The sequence below is a fragment of the Syngnathus floridae genome, chromosome 6 (genome assembly GCF_059516105.1).
Source record: "Syngnathus floridae isolate MCC-2025c chromosome 6, RoL_Sflo_1.0, whole genome shotgun sequence".
In the NCBI taxonomy this organism is placed as follows: domain Eukaryota; kingdom Metazoa; phylum Chordata; class Actinopteri; order Syngnathiformes; family Syngnathidae; genus Syngnathus; species Syngnathus floridae.
Window position 1 is genome coordinate 6,473,556 of NC_142418.1, and position 16,170 is coordinate 6,489,725.

At 42.6% G+C, this 16,170-nt stretch overlaps 1 protein-coding gene across 2 annotated transcripts in view; it reads left to right on the forward strand.

Moving 5' to 3' along the window:
* The window catches only part of znf423 (zinc finger protein 423), a 90,573-nt gene that overhangs the window by 13,546 nt on the left and 60,857 nt on the right, over nucleotides 1-16,170 (forward strand). For both annotated transcript variants that reach the window (XM_088377498.1, XM_088377499.1), the window contains exon 3: nucleotides 7,823-8,005. In XM_088377498.1, the coding sequence (XP_088233624.1) occupies nucleotides 7,823-8,005 (183 nt within the window). The remainder of the gene's footprint in view (nucleotides 1-7,822; nucleotides 8,006-16,170) is intronic.

Consider the following 16,170-nt stretch of genomic DNA (forward strand, 5'->3'; position numbering starts at 1 on the left):
CCTTTAATGAATGGCCCATTTTAAAACTTTGTCCTTATATAAGGCACACCAGGCTATAAGGCGCACCATTAATGCATCATGTCAGATTTTTAATCCAAATCAAATCATTCTCCATTTTATCTTTTTTATTTCAACTTCAGACGCAACAAATTACTTTATAATCACAAAATAATGTTCCATAGTCTTTTTGATTCATGATTCATAGTCTTCAGCGGGCCACTTATGATTGATTTCATGACACAATGCTTCGGGCCAGTTTAAATTTAGGAATTTGGTCCACATATAAGGCGCACCGGACTATAAGGTGCACTGTTGGCTTTTGAGAAAATTTTAGGTTTTTAGGTGCACCTTATAGTCTGGAAAATATGGTAGTCTTGTCTTGCATAATTTGCTTTTTATGGAAGACGGGAAAATATATTCTGAATCTGGACTGATAAATATCGAAAAGACAAATTAGTGGAGGAAACGGACTCCCTATGCAAATCAAGAGTTCCCCCCTCTTTGTTGTAGTTTGTGCTTAGCAAAGATGAATTCCCCAAATCCCCCACACACGGGAAAAGCAGTCGGGCTACCGTAGGTGTTTGCCAGCTGTGGCTACTTTTTACAGCCTATCAGAGAACAGTTAAAACACTTCCTCTGACTGCAGCCCAGCAGGGAAATAAGATACTGCTGAATGTGGTAAATACGGAGTTATCGCTCTCCCAGCTTCTTCTCGTGCCCTGTCTCCCGTTCTGCTCCAGCGGGATACAAGCATAGGCAAGTAAGATCCTTGGGGAGGGGAGGGGGGGTGTCCGTGACGTACCGAAGTCTCGCCCCCCTCCCAATCGCTCACTCAGACCTGAGCTAACGCTTCTCCAGGGGCAGCTATACGGGTCCGTGTCTGTGTGTGTTTCAGGGGGTTGCTGACTGAGGTCCTGGGTGGCTCGCAAGAAATGCTGTGTGTGTCAGTTCCTGCAGGAAGCTTCGGTCCCATGACGTGCACACGTGCACACACACACACAAACATGCACCTCTCTGCTATCTCGTAGTTTCCCTTTGTAAAAAAAAAAAAAACAACAACAACAAACTGGCCCGTTTTGCCTTATTCAGCCACTCTTACATTTCGGATTGTGTGGATGGTTCCCACTTGTAGTTTGAGTCATCCCTCTTTCAGTTGCTGTCATTCTTTTTCCTCTGGAATTTTGATGGCCAGATGAGGTTCTGAATATCAAGAAAATAGATTTTGGTTTGTATAATCTCTCCGGCAGTGAGGATTGGGTGAGCAAACCAGAAAGAATGGAGGGGGGGGGACAGGACAGATTGGAGAAATACACCATACCGCCCCATCCTGCTATTAAATTTACAAGCTTCCTCCCCTTCTCCAACTCTCCGTTTCTCCCTTGCTTCCCTTGGAAAATGTGTGTTGAGTTTGGAAAGGCCCACGGGAGGCAAGGCAGAGGGAGGTGGGAGAGTGCCTCGGAAGGGAATTGCATCAAGACAATCTTTTCTTCCCCAGTTCCTACATTTCCCGCTTTCCTTTGTTCTATTGCCATTTCCTCCTCTTCTTCCTCATCTCTCGCTTTTCTGCCCCGCAGAGGACCAGTGTGAGGCCAAAGGTGCCCCACCACCCCCCTACACTCTTTCCCGATGTGTCCCTGTTCCCTCTTAGCGGGGCAGAATGTCCTCACTCTTCACTCGCTTTCCATTCCTTGTTCACTTCTTGTGCTAGGACAGGGAAAGAAGCATCGTGATCAGACCATTTCATGCAGTCCTGTCTGTCATACACAGCCAGCACACTTAATATTTCTCTTGGAGAACATTAAAGAGTCAAATGCGGGAACAGTCAATGAGTCATCGTGGAAAAGGTCTGTCAGCTCCCCAAGCGGCTTACTTTGCAGCTGAAACTTGTTCACCCCCACTTCAAGTGTACCAATATTAGGCGTCAAATCCGGAGTGACAGCTGAGTCATTTGGGTGATCATCAGTGTGCCCTCCAGTGGACAAAATTAGCCACAACAGTTAATTTAACTTTCCGGTAATGTCATCATCACCACTGGCCGCAGTGGACCCCTTGATGGGCCGAATCCGGCAAGCGGGCCTTATGTTTGACCCATTATCAACCCCTCTGTGGTTATCAATATCATCTCATTAAAACACTGAATTGTACAGAAGCAGAAGAGACCGATAGAATTCAGACAATGAGATGATGAGGAAGTAAAGAATGGAGGAAATAAAGAGATGAAGGTAATAATAATAATAACGCTTGATCTTGGTTCTTTGTGATGGCCGAAAAGAATCACGCTGGCCTTCTCTAGGTCTCATTTTCCCTCCCTCACTCTCCTTTCCTCTCCCCCATCCCTCCCTCGCTGCCTCTCTCTTGAGGTCCATAATGTAGTTTTAATTTCCCCAAGGCTGTACCACAGGAAAACAGTTCCTGCGTGTGTGTGTGTGTGTGTTGTGTGTCAATGATTATTGCCCGCTTGCAACAATGCACAGGCTTTTCGTCCGTATTGCACCATTTAAGACCGTTGTTTGTAATCTTTGTCGAAAATTGATATAGGTGCGCAGCTGTCACCTTGTTTGCCCAGAAAACTTTACCATGGGTGTTTGCAAATCATTGTAGCGTCCCGTTGTGACTATTTTCTCCCTTACTTCCGTGACGTGAGCGCCGCTTTCATCATCTTGTTTCCAGACTTGGGTGCTGCGCTCTCTCCCTTGCCGCAGTGTTTCCCATGAGCCCTGCCTGGAAGCGTGCGTGTGTACTCCTCCCGCCAGGGTGGGGTGGGGGCAAGCTTGTATTGTGAAAACACAAGCATTGGTGAGGGGGAAACAAGATGAGGTGGGATGCAGAGGGGAAGAGGTGAGGAGAGATGGCTTCTTAATATAGCCACCTAACACACTCACACACACACCCGCATGCACAACAAACACTCTCACACTAACAAACAGAGGGAGACAGAGGGTGGGGGCATTCCCTAGAGAGAGAAGGAGGGAGGGAGGGAGGGAGGGAGGGGGGGGGGGCTGTGTTGTTGTGTTCAGCTGCACCTGTTCAGCTTGTGTGTGTTTGGCATTGTGCACTAAAAGTGACTTTTTTTGTGTGTATTTTTGACATCTTAAACTCAAAAATGTCATGTGTTGTGATGACATTAAAACCAAATTTGTGTTTGAATGTCTTTCTCATTAGGTTTGTGGTGTTTAATACAGTAGTGAGACACTTGCAAGTTTTGCATTGTTGGGTAGAATGGTGAAAAAGTGGATAGCATAGCTGCCTCACAGTCAGAGGTGCCAGGATGAATCTTGATTTGAGTTTCTGTAGTTGCTCAACAAAAGGTCAGCTGGCATAGACACATCAGCTGTGACCCTGAACTGGGTAAATGAAAAAGAGAACTTGGATTCAATCGATACATGCACGTAGTGCTCTTTTTGGAGTCTTTGTTGTTTTGTGTGTGTGTGTGGCTTGTTGAATTCTGCCCAGCGACAAGGCGCCATGGAAAAAGACAACCTATTGATCATTGGTTTAATTTCTTACTTTAGTTGTGAAGTTGTGCAATTAATCACAAGTGATTTCTGTTGGGCAGGTCGTTTATAAAATTGCCAATGAAATTATCCAATCACATCAGGCTGAAGGAGAGAATATTGGAACTTATTTTATGGAGCCAAAAGCGCTTGCGCTCTCCCATTATTTTCCACACAGTGCCACCTTGGTAAAAATAACTACGGCTATTTTTGTCACATTTAACAAGAGAATTAAAAAAACAAAACACATGTGCAACGTTGTGTGTACTCTGGCCCACCGCTTAACGTGACATTCCAGTTGAACCAAGTCTGGGTTAGAAGTCTGCTGTGGGCAGCTTGTGTGTGATGCATACCATGTGACATTGGCCGCATGCGTCTGAAGACACATCAATAACGTTCGGTGGGCAACATGGTGCAGGTTTGATTTGAACATCACAGCTTGTTGTTGTTGGTGGCTCCGCCGAAGGTGCTTGCCGCAGCCAAGTGCCTGTGAATTCCACTACAGTAATTCTGTGGAGCAGAATGAAAGCCTTGTGTCGCGGCTGTTTGCTTTCGAAACATTCTGCTGGAAGCTCCACACACACTTTTTCACATCTTTTGATGCCTCTTTAAGGTTTGCGCAGACATGCACATGTGTATGTAAGTGTTTTATGTACACTTGGCCCGCTGATATTCATTTCCCAGAGCAGCTGTGTACAAGTCAGGCCAAAGTACCACTTTGGGCTTGCCAAATCTAACACATAAGTAAGCCCCCTTGCCTTTGCAGTGTTACGCTATGTTTTATTCCCATTGAAGGCGTCTTGCTTTGGGACCATCTTTCAGTATAGGAACAGCTCAGGAACGTTTCCCAGTTCATTAGTTCCCCAGGTGATGGTTCATGCTGACTGCGGCTATGTCCACAACATAAAAACAAAAATCACGCTGAAAGGCTCCTGGTACCCCAAAAAAATATTTCCACTACTGTGGCAAGAAAATGCAAGTGGAACTCCAGGAGAACACAAAGTTTGACACATTCCATCCCTTGAAGTTGTTGGAAGTTATGCCTGTAGTAACATACGATTTTCTAGATGACATACAAATAAATTAAATAAATAAATTTAATAAAATAAATAAATTTAAATAAATAAATTAAGCGTAAATTAAGAATAAGCAGTAAAACTACTCATCCAAAGAAGAAATATTTTCAGGTCATTATGATTTCAGTTTTGTAAGTTACATAGGTTTTTGCAAATAATGTTTGAACAATTGTGTATTTTACAAAACAAAAAATATCAATGAAACAAGGAGATACATCGCTACATACGCATCAGTGGAGGTAGCCATTTTATATTAAAAACTCAATTTTGGGAGGGGGAGGCGGGGTTGTCCTTGGTTGGATTTTGTTATATGTCAGCTATATATGTGCCATCTTAACACACTAAATACCTCAGTGAACTCATTTAAACTTGCGTAATGGAAAACACACACGCATACACACACGCACATACACTCACACACACACACACAAAGATGAGCCTAACGAGTGGTGATTAGTGGGTCTCAGCTGGGCGGGGTTAGGATGCGTAACATCACTCCGCACTGTGGACTCGGCTAATTCACTTCTCTTTATCTAATTACCCTGGGTGTACACAAACACACACATGCATACTCGCAACAGTAATACTCCACTTACACACACAGTCCCACACACACACACACACAAGACATGTGTATCGTTCCTGCAGATATGCAAAGTGACCTAATTATTCCTGAGGTGTCAGTTTGCATATTTATATTAGTACCTGTTATTAAACAACCATTGTCCTCATATTACTCAGCCTGATGACTACAACCTGGAATATTACATTTCCTCCAGGGGATGAAAAACATCAGACAGGCATTTGCTAGTGGTCCAAAGCCTGGGTTGCATAAACTTAATAAAATCCCAAGCGAAATGATATTTTTCATATTGCTAACAAATTCTGCAATGTGTTTTTGCCTCAACATTTTCTCAGTTGAAATGATACTTTACGAGAACCTCGCCCGTTGACCCTTTTTATTCTGTGAATTTAATTGCATTACGTTCACTTGCTACGCTTTCACTGGGTGCTTTTTAATATTCTCCATGTTTCTATTAGATTGTTTCATCTCTGGTGTTCCACTTTGATGAGTGAAAACGCTTTTGTGTATTTAGAGAAGCCACGTAACGTGGCCTCTGCTAGCTGAATGCTAATATGCAATGGAAAAGATCATAGTCATACGTACATGGTGGTGTTGTCATAATAATGAACACAAACGATGCTGCAACACATAAAGACAGATCATGTAACATATTTTAAGGCATGTATTCTTTACCTCTACAAACAACGTCTGCATTTTTCTGTCTTATACCTCCTCCAGGTGGCCATATAGTCATTCTTTTGTCCTTTGAGTTCTTAAGTGAGAAAGTGACAGATGCGCCTTGATTGAGCTATTGGTCTGCTGCTCAACAATACCAATTAACAGCAGCAGCAGTGCCCCCACACCTTTCTTTGTGTGTGTGCATGCGTAAGTGTGTGAGGGTCTTCATGAATGGTGTTCTCTCTCATTCATTTGTTGTGATGGACGGCAAATAAAGGGAAATGTGGACACAAATTACAATGATCGCTTATTAAGAAAATAAATAAAACATTTGCAGACCAAGGGCATCAAATTGGTGCAACACGTACACACAGAAACATTATGATCCTTGACGATTGTGAGGGAGATGATTTCATCTGGCTCGTCCCACTGTTGCCATGACAGCAAGTTGTGTTGGCATGCACTGGATTTGGCACTGCCCTCACCTCTGGCATCACAACCCCCTGCTATGGATGCGTGTGTATGTGTGAAAACGCTGACTTTTATGTACTGTATGCATACTGTATTTGAGTGTTGACACCATAGAACATATCTTAAATATCCATAAATCTGATACACTTTTTTTTTTTTAACACCGCTAAAAACTAGAGTACGCTCACATGTGTAGTCTAATAACATCCAATGTAACAGCTGCATATTACATTCTACATTCATATAATCTTTACTACAAGTTCGGTTCTACACCGGGATGAATATTGTTATTTGCGTATCATCACTGTGTTCATTGCTATGTCGTCATAGGGTATCGTGTATTTTTGGAGCCTGCACGTTTCGTCAGTAAAGGGTCCATGTTGGCTCCCTGGCCAGACGGTGCTCTCACCACTGGACAGATGGCCAACACCCTCCTGCTCTTCATTCCTTCATCTAGCCCTCCTTCTAGATCCTTCCATCACTAATGTCCTCTCCCACCGCACCCCATCACGGCAGTCCCTCGTTCCCAACATCCCCGTTTCCCATCCCACCTCTTCGTTATGAATTAGTCTGGAAAAAGATGTGGTGGTCAGTTTTTTGGCAACCGCTTCTTTTCTTTTTTCACTATGTACTCTTTTGGTAGAGATTTTTAATGGATGGTGTCATTTGGGAACAGGCCTTTGTTAATTAATATATCAACTAAGAGTTTTTCTTGACCTCCCAGTAACCCTTGTAACAGACTAAGACATTTTTTGAAAAGCTTTTTCAGGTTACAGCGCGACTGAAAAAAGTTGCTGCAGATGGAAACATTGAAATAAATGCCCTTAATATTTTGTGCTGTCATTGTAAACGTAATAGATAGTTAGAGTTCCATATTTTATTGAATATATTAAAATAAAAGTTGAGTAAAATCAAACATTCAGACAATAAAATTATTGAAAATTTTATTACAGAATAAATTCAGTTCAGCCTTGCTGTCCATTCTCTTTCTTTCTTTCTTTCTTTCCTCACTTTGTCATAATTTTTTTCAGTCCTACTGGAATCTCAGCATTTGTAAAGTGATAATAAGGTGTGAAAATGGAGACACAATAGAGCAGAGAGCAGTGGGCCGTCGCAAGCCTCCAGTGACTAAAACACACACACGTTCACACTGATTGTCACATGCTGAAGCTCCACATCTATTTGTCAGTTTGTCATTGTAATTCTGTCACTTTACACAAATCAAAGGACACGCATATGATCGATCTGGGAAGCCATAATTCATTTGTACTCGGGAACACAAACCAGATCCAAAATGACGAAACAACAATGAATTAGAGTAATGAAAGAAAATGATGCTTCAACTCACCAGAACAAAATGACACAAGTTTGTTTTTTTATTTACATGATGAAAGTGATTGACTTGTAGACTGTGCACATGAAAATTAAGCAATCAGAGTCGCAAACAGGTATTATCGATAATTAATTATCAGGTAATGTCACTAAAATTAGTAACACAGATGTCAATGATACTGATCATACATATCGTCTGTTTTCAGATGTCAAAGCGCTCGAGCCTAAGGACGGCCAAGGGGCGGCCCCCGATGATGCAGAACAAGAGGATCCTGGCGACCATGACGACGAGCTCGACGACGACTCCATATTCACTTGCGACAACTGTCAACAGGACTTTGAATGTTTGGCTGAGCTCACAGAACATCGAACCAACCACTGTCCAGCAGGTGAGACATAACATTCTTTCAGACTGCATGATGATTTGATCTGCTTTTCACTTTCCAAAAACTTGCTTGTTAATTGAAGATTTGTTGCTCACAGGCGTACAGTGTGTGTTTTAATTTTTAAATTGCATCAAACTACCAGTGTGAGGTGTGTGCCTTAATACATTCAAATATGAATTGACTTTTTGCACACCTCTGCCTCTCATGGGTTATGAAATATTTAGATTTGTGGAAAAAAACAAACTCATTGTGTCAACATGAAGAAGATGCCAAACAATGCAATATGTTTCACTTAAAGACACGATCGAAAAATGTCGTAACACTTCACCTATTACTTGGATACCTCCAGTTCTAATACGCACACATACACTTGAGTCGTTATTAGTACTGCTGTAATTAATGGAGGGACCGAAAGGAACGCGGCGGGGGCATCTGGCTCATACAGATTAATCCGAATGTGCACTTAACAAGCCAACACGCACACACTTCGGCTGCAAGACAGTTTGCTGCCTACAAGCATTTGAATGGTGTTTACTTTGATATAGGGATGAAGAAGTGTGTGTGTTTTGGGGGGGGCTCTTTGTTGAAACTGGTCAAATGTTTTTACAGTCTGTGTGTTATGATTGCTTCAGCCACGTGTTGTACATCTAGTTAGTCTAGCCACAGGGAGGTGTTTGGATGCTTTGTCGTGATGGTACCTTCACTGGATGTTGTTATCTTATTTAATAAGGGAAAATGCAGACATTAGGTTGCCATAATATTCAGGATAAAACAAATCTTGTAAGTACACAGGGGGCTTCAACAGTAGCACATCGCAAGCTGTAGATGAACACAATTTAGCTTATTGTTTGTATATCTTTTTTTTCTCATGTATTATTTTATTTTAACAGGCTGCCTCTATCGGTTAGCGGAAGAATCACTCAATTGAATGCTCAAAGTGTGTATCATGTATAGTCAATATTTTTGGCCTTTGCTCCAGTATTTGTTCAGCACAGTTCGGTTGTATTTAACTTTTAAATTAAATGGATTTATAATTAATTAATATCTAATGATATTTGTTTATATTTATGTGAAATGCATATGCAATACATTTTAACTGAATCATTAACTAAGAAAAGTGTTTTGGGGTTTTCTTTATTTAAGAGTAGTGTTCATTTTAAAATTATGCATAATGTTACAATGGATTACTAAAAATATACAGAAGTTTATTGAAGGTCAGTAAGGTGGTAGGTGAAATGCCAAATAGTTGTTGACGTGTTGACTGTGTTTAGACATGCCATACATTTTCGACTTCAATCACTGGCAATGATTCCAATGGATACATTTCAATAGCATTATTTTTTCTTAGAAAACTAACCACATAATGACGCCAGTTTTAACGAGAGAAATTTAAATCCTGGTGTCGCAGCCAGTTATTAGGGGAATATGATTTATTTCTCTCAGCTTTCTTTAATTGCCTTTGTGTTTTCTTGATCCACAAAAGGCCCCGCAGTGCACTTTTTTCGACGCCGTGTCGCTGCCACAGCCTCGGATGTGGCCTGTGATTTTCAGCACAGGAGTCTGGGGAGGGCGAGATGTTACCGAGCGAGAGAGCGCAGAGAGGGCAAGAGGGAGAGCAGGAGAAAGGAATGGAATGAAATGATGAATCTTTTTTGCTCCCTGGAGAAAGAGAGTTTCAGATTACAGAGTAATCCCACAACTCAGCGTGATGCGTGCTTGCATGTGCTGGTTTGCGTATGTAGATTCAACCGTAAGTCGGCTTTGTCTGAAGACTGTGTATGAAAGTTGTTGTGGGACCGCTGCTTTCTGGTTATTATTGTGGAGAAGCTCAAATTAAAAGCATGGACTAAAGAATCCTTTAATGTTCTCTGCTTCCTACTCCTCGGGGCCGTTGTAGTGGGACCTATGGGGTACATGCACACATGTACAGCGCCTTCTAGGGAAAAACACAAGACCCAAATTAAAAAAACTTATTCCCCTCCTTGGTGGCAATTGTATTTACTCCCGAAACCATGCGATGCATAAACGATGCCTTCTTGTTTTGTTGGGGAGGTTTGGAAACATTTTAGATGTGATTGAATTAATTTTGTGAATCAGTATTGATCAGTATCATCTCATTAGATTGTGATATTTAATAATATAAGAAACTGAGTATTTTTCGGATTATCATATTGATTAATTGAGTACTTGTTTAAAATTGTTTACACATATTTTGACATGAAGTGGTGCATGCATCCACGGTAACAGTGGTCTCTGGAGAGCAAAAAAAAAATCCAACACTTTGAGGAAAAGATTTTGGGTCAACCTTTTTTGTAATTGAATCATTTGATATATTCAATTATACTTTCGATTAATCAGTTCAGCCTTATAGTGAACACTTGGGCCTAATACGTTACTATATTTTAAAGTTAGCATAATTGACATAACAATTAAAATAGACGTTTTTACATTTACACACACTTCAACATAGACAACAAAACAACACCCACAGTCATCAAAACTGATGTAAACAATCGGTGCTTGCTAATTGGCCCTATCGGTGTTGGTCACTCCAAAATTGAAGTAGCATGACATTTAAACTGGCTTCTAAATCGAGACAGGCACACATTGAGCTTGAATAACAAAGTAAAAACACGCCCAAAAATGCTTCCGCCCATTTTCAAGCATATTTCCCTAATTAGTGTGCCTGAGTGAGCTTATTGTGCTGAGGAAATGACGTTGGAGGATACCTTCTATACTCTCGTGGCGAATGAGTCCCGAGTTAGCATGGAGTTACAGCTATAACACTGAATGGGTCCCAGGTGCAAGTGTGAAGCACCAAGTAATTCAGTGGCACTCTAGCAGAAGGCCTATAAAGAGGCACCATTAATTTGAGAACAAATTGGACAAACACACTCGTACACACACAGTGGCGCCGATCAATGACACGTAAATGTGTGTACACCCAATCAAGCATGCACATAACCCCAAACGGGTCATCGGGTTGGAGCGGTGTGTTTCAGTCTGACTCTTTGCGCACACCTAAAACACATTTGAACAAACGTTTTTTTTTTTTTTTTTTGGGCCCCCCATCCCCCTTCCTCATCAGCTATGACTTTTTAATGAACAACTGTGTATGTGCGGCACTCTTAGCACTTTACATGAGGGTATCCATCCTGTGGGTGTGCTGTGCGTGCAAGAAAAAGAGCGAGCAAGAGAGTCGCGGGAGTGTCGATGGGTCTCAGTAGGAGTCAGAATGTGGAGCATAGGCTCCCCGAGGAGAGGAAGAGCAGAGGAGAAAAAAAACTCCCACAGATCAAATGGAGAACATTCTCTGGCCCCACTTTGCCACATCACATGCACACATACATCTAACCTTAGCTTAACCTCAAATCCCCATGCTTAGATTTAATTATTTTCATATGTGGAACTTTGAAACATTAACTTTTGTCACTAGCCACAAAAGACAACTGGATCTGTTTAAACTTTTAAAGCTGCTTTAAAGTCATGCATGTGTGTTTAATCTCTCTGACTAATTAATAAAACTATGTCACACACTGTGGCATTTTTGCTATTGAGACAGAAAACAATGCGAAAACTTTGAAAACACAAGTCCAATGCGAGTGAGGTGTTTGCAACAATACAACACTTGAGTGTTTAAAGAAATAGACAGAAGAGAAGTGAGTGACAAATAGTAAAGGATGTCGCCGTCTGTCAAAGCAGGAGGGCCCAACCGGCGGCTGTCAGTGACAAATAGCGAGTCATTAACCCAGCTGGTCGCGTCTTCCACGCCATGAGTGAAGGAAAGTGTGTCTGAACGAAGGTATTTGTGAGATCTTTGTCAATCGAGCACATCCAGCTGCACTCTTATTTATTCTCCTTCCTCTCAGTGAAGGAGAGAGGCAAGATGAAATCAAGTGAGCAAAGGGGAAGAAATGAGGAAGACGGGAGGCAGGTGACGAGGAAGGGAAATAGATGAAACTGAGGAGGGACAAGCACAGGAAGAAAAACATGGAGGGGATGGAAAGCAGGGAGAGCAGGGCTGTTAGTGCAGGGGCCCTTGGGTGACTGGTTGGTCCCCCCGCGGGACGTCTCCCCTCTGCTAAGCCCCAACCGTCTGTTGCAACCGGCTGTCTCTCTCTCTCTCTCTCTCTCTCTCTCTCTCTCTCTCTCTCTCTCTCTCTCTCTCTCTCTCTCTCTCTCTCTCTCTCTCTCTCTCTCTCTCTCTCTCTCTCTCTCTCTCTCTCTCTCTCTCTCTCTCTCTCTCTCTCTCTCTCTCTCTCTTTCACTGTACATGCACGCAGCTCACTGCGTCTGTCGGCAGCATAGCAGCTGAGTCCTGTGAGGCCAAAACTCTTATTAAAACCACAGATCACTTTCTACTAGAAGGAAAGGTAGGAGGGGCTTCATTTGAAACAAAATTACAGGCGGCCTCCTGCACTCTGGCATGTCACTTGATACAGACACACACGTTCACACACACACTCACACACACACGCACACACACACACACACACACACACACACACACACACACACACACACACACACACACACACACAGACACACGCACACGCACGTGCACACACACACACACACACATATATATATATATATATCTATATATATATATTTATATATATATATACATTTATACACACACACACATATGTATATGTGTATATATATATATATAGTACATACATACATACATACTACATACATACATACATACATACTTACACACACACACACAGTCAGTTAATGTACGTCCCTCCTTCTTCGCCCGTACCCCCTTCTTGCCAGCCTCCCTCCTCCTTCACTGTGTGTGTGTACCCGAGGGTGGCCCAAAGATTCCTGTGCTAAGCCCTTGCCATACATATAAGCGTGCGTGCACATACACAGAGGCGCAGTAATCGTGCACAGACACAGCTGGCTGCTGCTCAGGTTTTCCAGGGAGAGAGCGAGAATCCGGCACCAGAGTAGAGGGTGATGGAGAGAGAGAGAGAGAGAGAGGGAGACGAAGGGGGGGATCACAGCATGCAGCGATGAAGAAGGGTTGTTGTGGAGTCATTTTTCATCACAGGGTTCATTTTTCACTGCACTTCTTCCACTGACTTCATCGCTCTATTTCTCTTTATCTGTTCTCTCCTCCTGCTCCCCTCCCTTGATCCCGCTTTGTCTCTGTTTATCTTACCTTTTTCATGCCCCCCCAATCTTCTCTTTCTTGTATGCGCTCCCTCTCACCCAAACTCTTTCCATCCTCCTTTCCCATATCTCTCTTTCAGCCTAGTTTCTCCTTTATGAAATATGGATGGGAGCAGTTTTGGGTGCGCTGAGAGGTTTGCAGTTCGGGGAATGAGGACAGGGGGGTCGGCGCGGGGGGGGGACTCAGGAAGAGGCAAGGGATGGGAGAGACAGAGAGGGAGCTGGATGGAGCTGGCGTCTCAACAGACATGCACCTAAACACATCACTGAGCAATCTGTCAACATGTCAGCAACACATGTTTGGTTAAAAAAAAAAAAAAAAAAGAGAGAGCGGGAGCAGGAGAGCGGTTGGAAGGCGAGAGGAGCACGTGAAAAAGATCTCTCCTCCTCCAGTGGGAGTAATGGCTCCCACCAGGGCTCTGGAAATGCTTTGAATTCAGCAGATTTCTATTGCAGGCTTCTCCCCTGGGGGCGTCTTTTTACAATGCCTGCATCTCAGAAATTTGAGCCCGAGGACCCCTAGGGGCGTCCTTTCATAATGCCTGAAAATGTAGGGTTATATTGTGTGCTCTTCCCCGTGAGGCTTTTATTAATACCTGTATTCACTGCCGCTGGAAATTACACAGGCAACGCTGCAGGGGCCCGAGCTCGCTCCAGGAAGGGAGAAAGACTCTGTGGGGACTTTTTCTTTCTCTTCTTCTTCTTTCTCCTCTTATCCCGTCTTTCTCTCCCATTCCTCACCTCTTCCTCCTCTGTCTCAGACTATGTTAACACATTTTTTTTCCTGACAAAATGCAAGCGCAAAATCAAGAATGTGTGTGTGTGTGTGTGTGTGTGTTTGTTGGCACCAGCTCGCCCCCCTTAAATTCAGCCCCACTTTGCTTGAAGGAAAAGAGGCACTCAATTAAAAATGTAACTTCCCCTCTTGTTTCCCTCTCATCTTTCCTCGCTCACTCAGTGTCCTTGTGTGCCTTGTGTGTAGCTCTCGCTGTGGGTAAATATTTGTGTGCGCCAGTGGTTGTAGTCGGATAATAGCCTCCGTCCACGGTCCACTATAAGTATCTGTGTGCGACGACAGCTTCTGTTTCCAAACATTCATTAGAATTCTTCAGCCAAAGGGTTTTGCAGATTTGCTGGGGTTTTTTTTGTCTCTGTGTTTGTGTTTATTGATCAAATATTTACACAGTCAGATTTAGGAGGTATACATTTACATATCTTTGAATAAATAAATTGCCTGCTCTCTGCTTACCACATTTTCTGTTTAATTGTCAGATTTGTGTGTTTTACTTTGTCATGATGGAGCAATTATGTGATTTTACATTGAGGGACTGATTGCGTTCAGTCCTCGTGGTTGTTGCCATTCGGCTCGAGTTACTATCCAATTATGTTCAAGGTTAAATTGTTCAATGACAACAGTGGCTATGTTTACATTGACACATTTTTCGGATTAAAAGCCTGATCGGAATAAAAATCCTTCACATCCCATTTGGAATATCATTTGTTTTATTATTACTACTATTATTGCTACTATTATTATATTATTTTTGATAACAATCAAAATGAGCCTAATAATTTTCAAAACATTTTTTTACTATCTTCCTTTTCAATGTGCACCAGCACAAAATGCTTGTTGTTGCAACCTTTAGCAGCAGATGTCACCAATATCAACACAGATTGAAATTAGAAGTGCAAGATGTTTTTTTGTTTTTTTTTAATAGCAAAAAACAGAATAGTACCAGTTGCCTTGAATCGTAATACTCACTGGTGTTTATAAAGCCATGATTTGATCATTTAGAAGCATAACCTTGCATACAGTATTTTGGATTTTTTTTTTTTAAATCTATATGTGCGTTCTAAGTCTGTCAGAATGTTTCAGTGGGCCAGGATAAAGTTGTCATGGGGCCATGAGGGGCCTGTGTGTGTAGGGGGTGTCTGGATAATGAAGAACAGGCCATTCCCTTGGATTCCTGCACCCCTGCCAACAAGCAGGACCCCCAGAACCTCAAGCCCACCCCCCTCTTCTTTTCTTTTTTCTCCCCCCTCCTGCTGACACCTGGGATTTTTTTCTCCCTCTATTTTTCCTCTCCCTCCCAGCTTCTTTTTCTTTCTCTCCCTCTCAAGTGGAACACATGCCGCCCCCCTCCCAATTTTATACATTCTTTCTTTCTACTTTCCCTCCCCATTCTCCATCCCTCATACACATCTTTGGATCACAAGTCACATGTCACTTGCCTCCTAGCACATTGGCCCCAGTGTCTGCATCCTTTCCTCCTTCCCTCCCTCCTTGCTGTAACTCCCCGCTGAGTTCTCAAACCCCAAACTGACCACATCCCCTCCACTCACCCTTTGACTCCCTCCCCCTCTTTCGCCTCCCGCCATTCTCTCCCAAACCCCTCTGTTCCCCACCGAGCTGGCCCCAAAGCTCTGATCCTTTCCTCCATGCCCCCAAACCTCCCCACTGTGCCCTCCCAAGACACACAGACATAGACCCACACCCTGTGGCGAATGGCCCCAAAGCAGCCTCTGTTTGCCCCCCACCTCACCCCCGCTTTTCCACTCCTTTTTCCACCTCACCTCTGTCTCCCATACCCACTTTGAGGACTTACGCTGTGTTATGTCCTTAACTTAAGTTGGTTTTCAGAATTTTTTTATGATACATTACTTCACACAACACTGTATTGTGATTTATTTATTTTATTTCAAAGTGAGAACTACCAGTGTGACCATATAAATACTTTTTGATTGCGAATTACTTTCCACTTTCATGAATGTAACATATTCCCACTTCTGCTAAAATATATTTGGATATAATAAACGTGACGCTAGTGCAAATAGTTTTAGTTTCAAAAAAGTTCTTATATAGCACTCACAGGCCTTCATATTTTCTCTATTGTAATAGGAATTTGGTCAATTCCTGACACGTTTTTTTTTTTTTGTAGCTGAAAAAAACCCCCAAAGAATCTTGGTGCCAACGCAAAGAC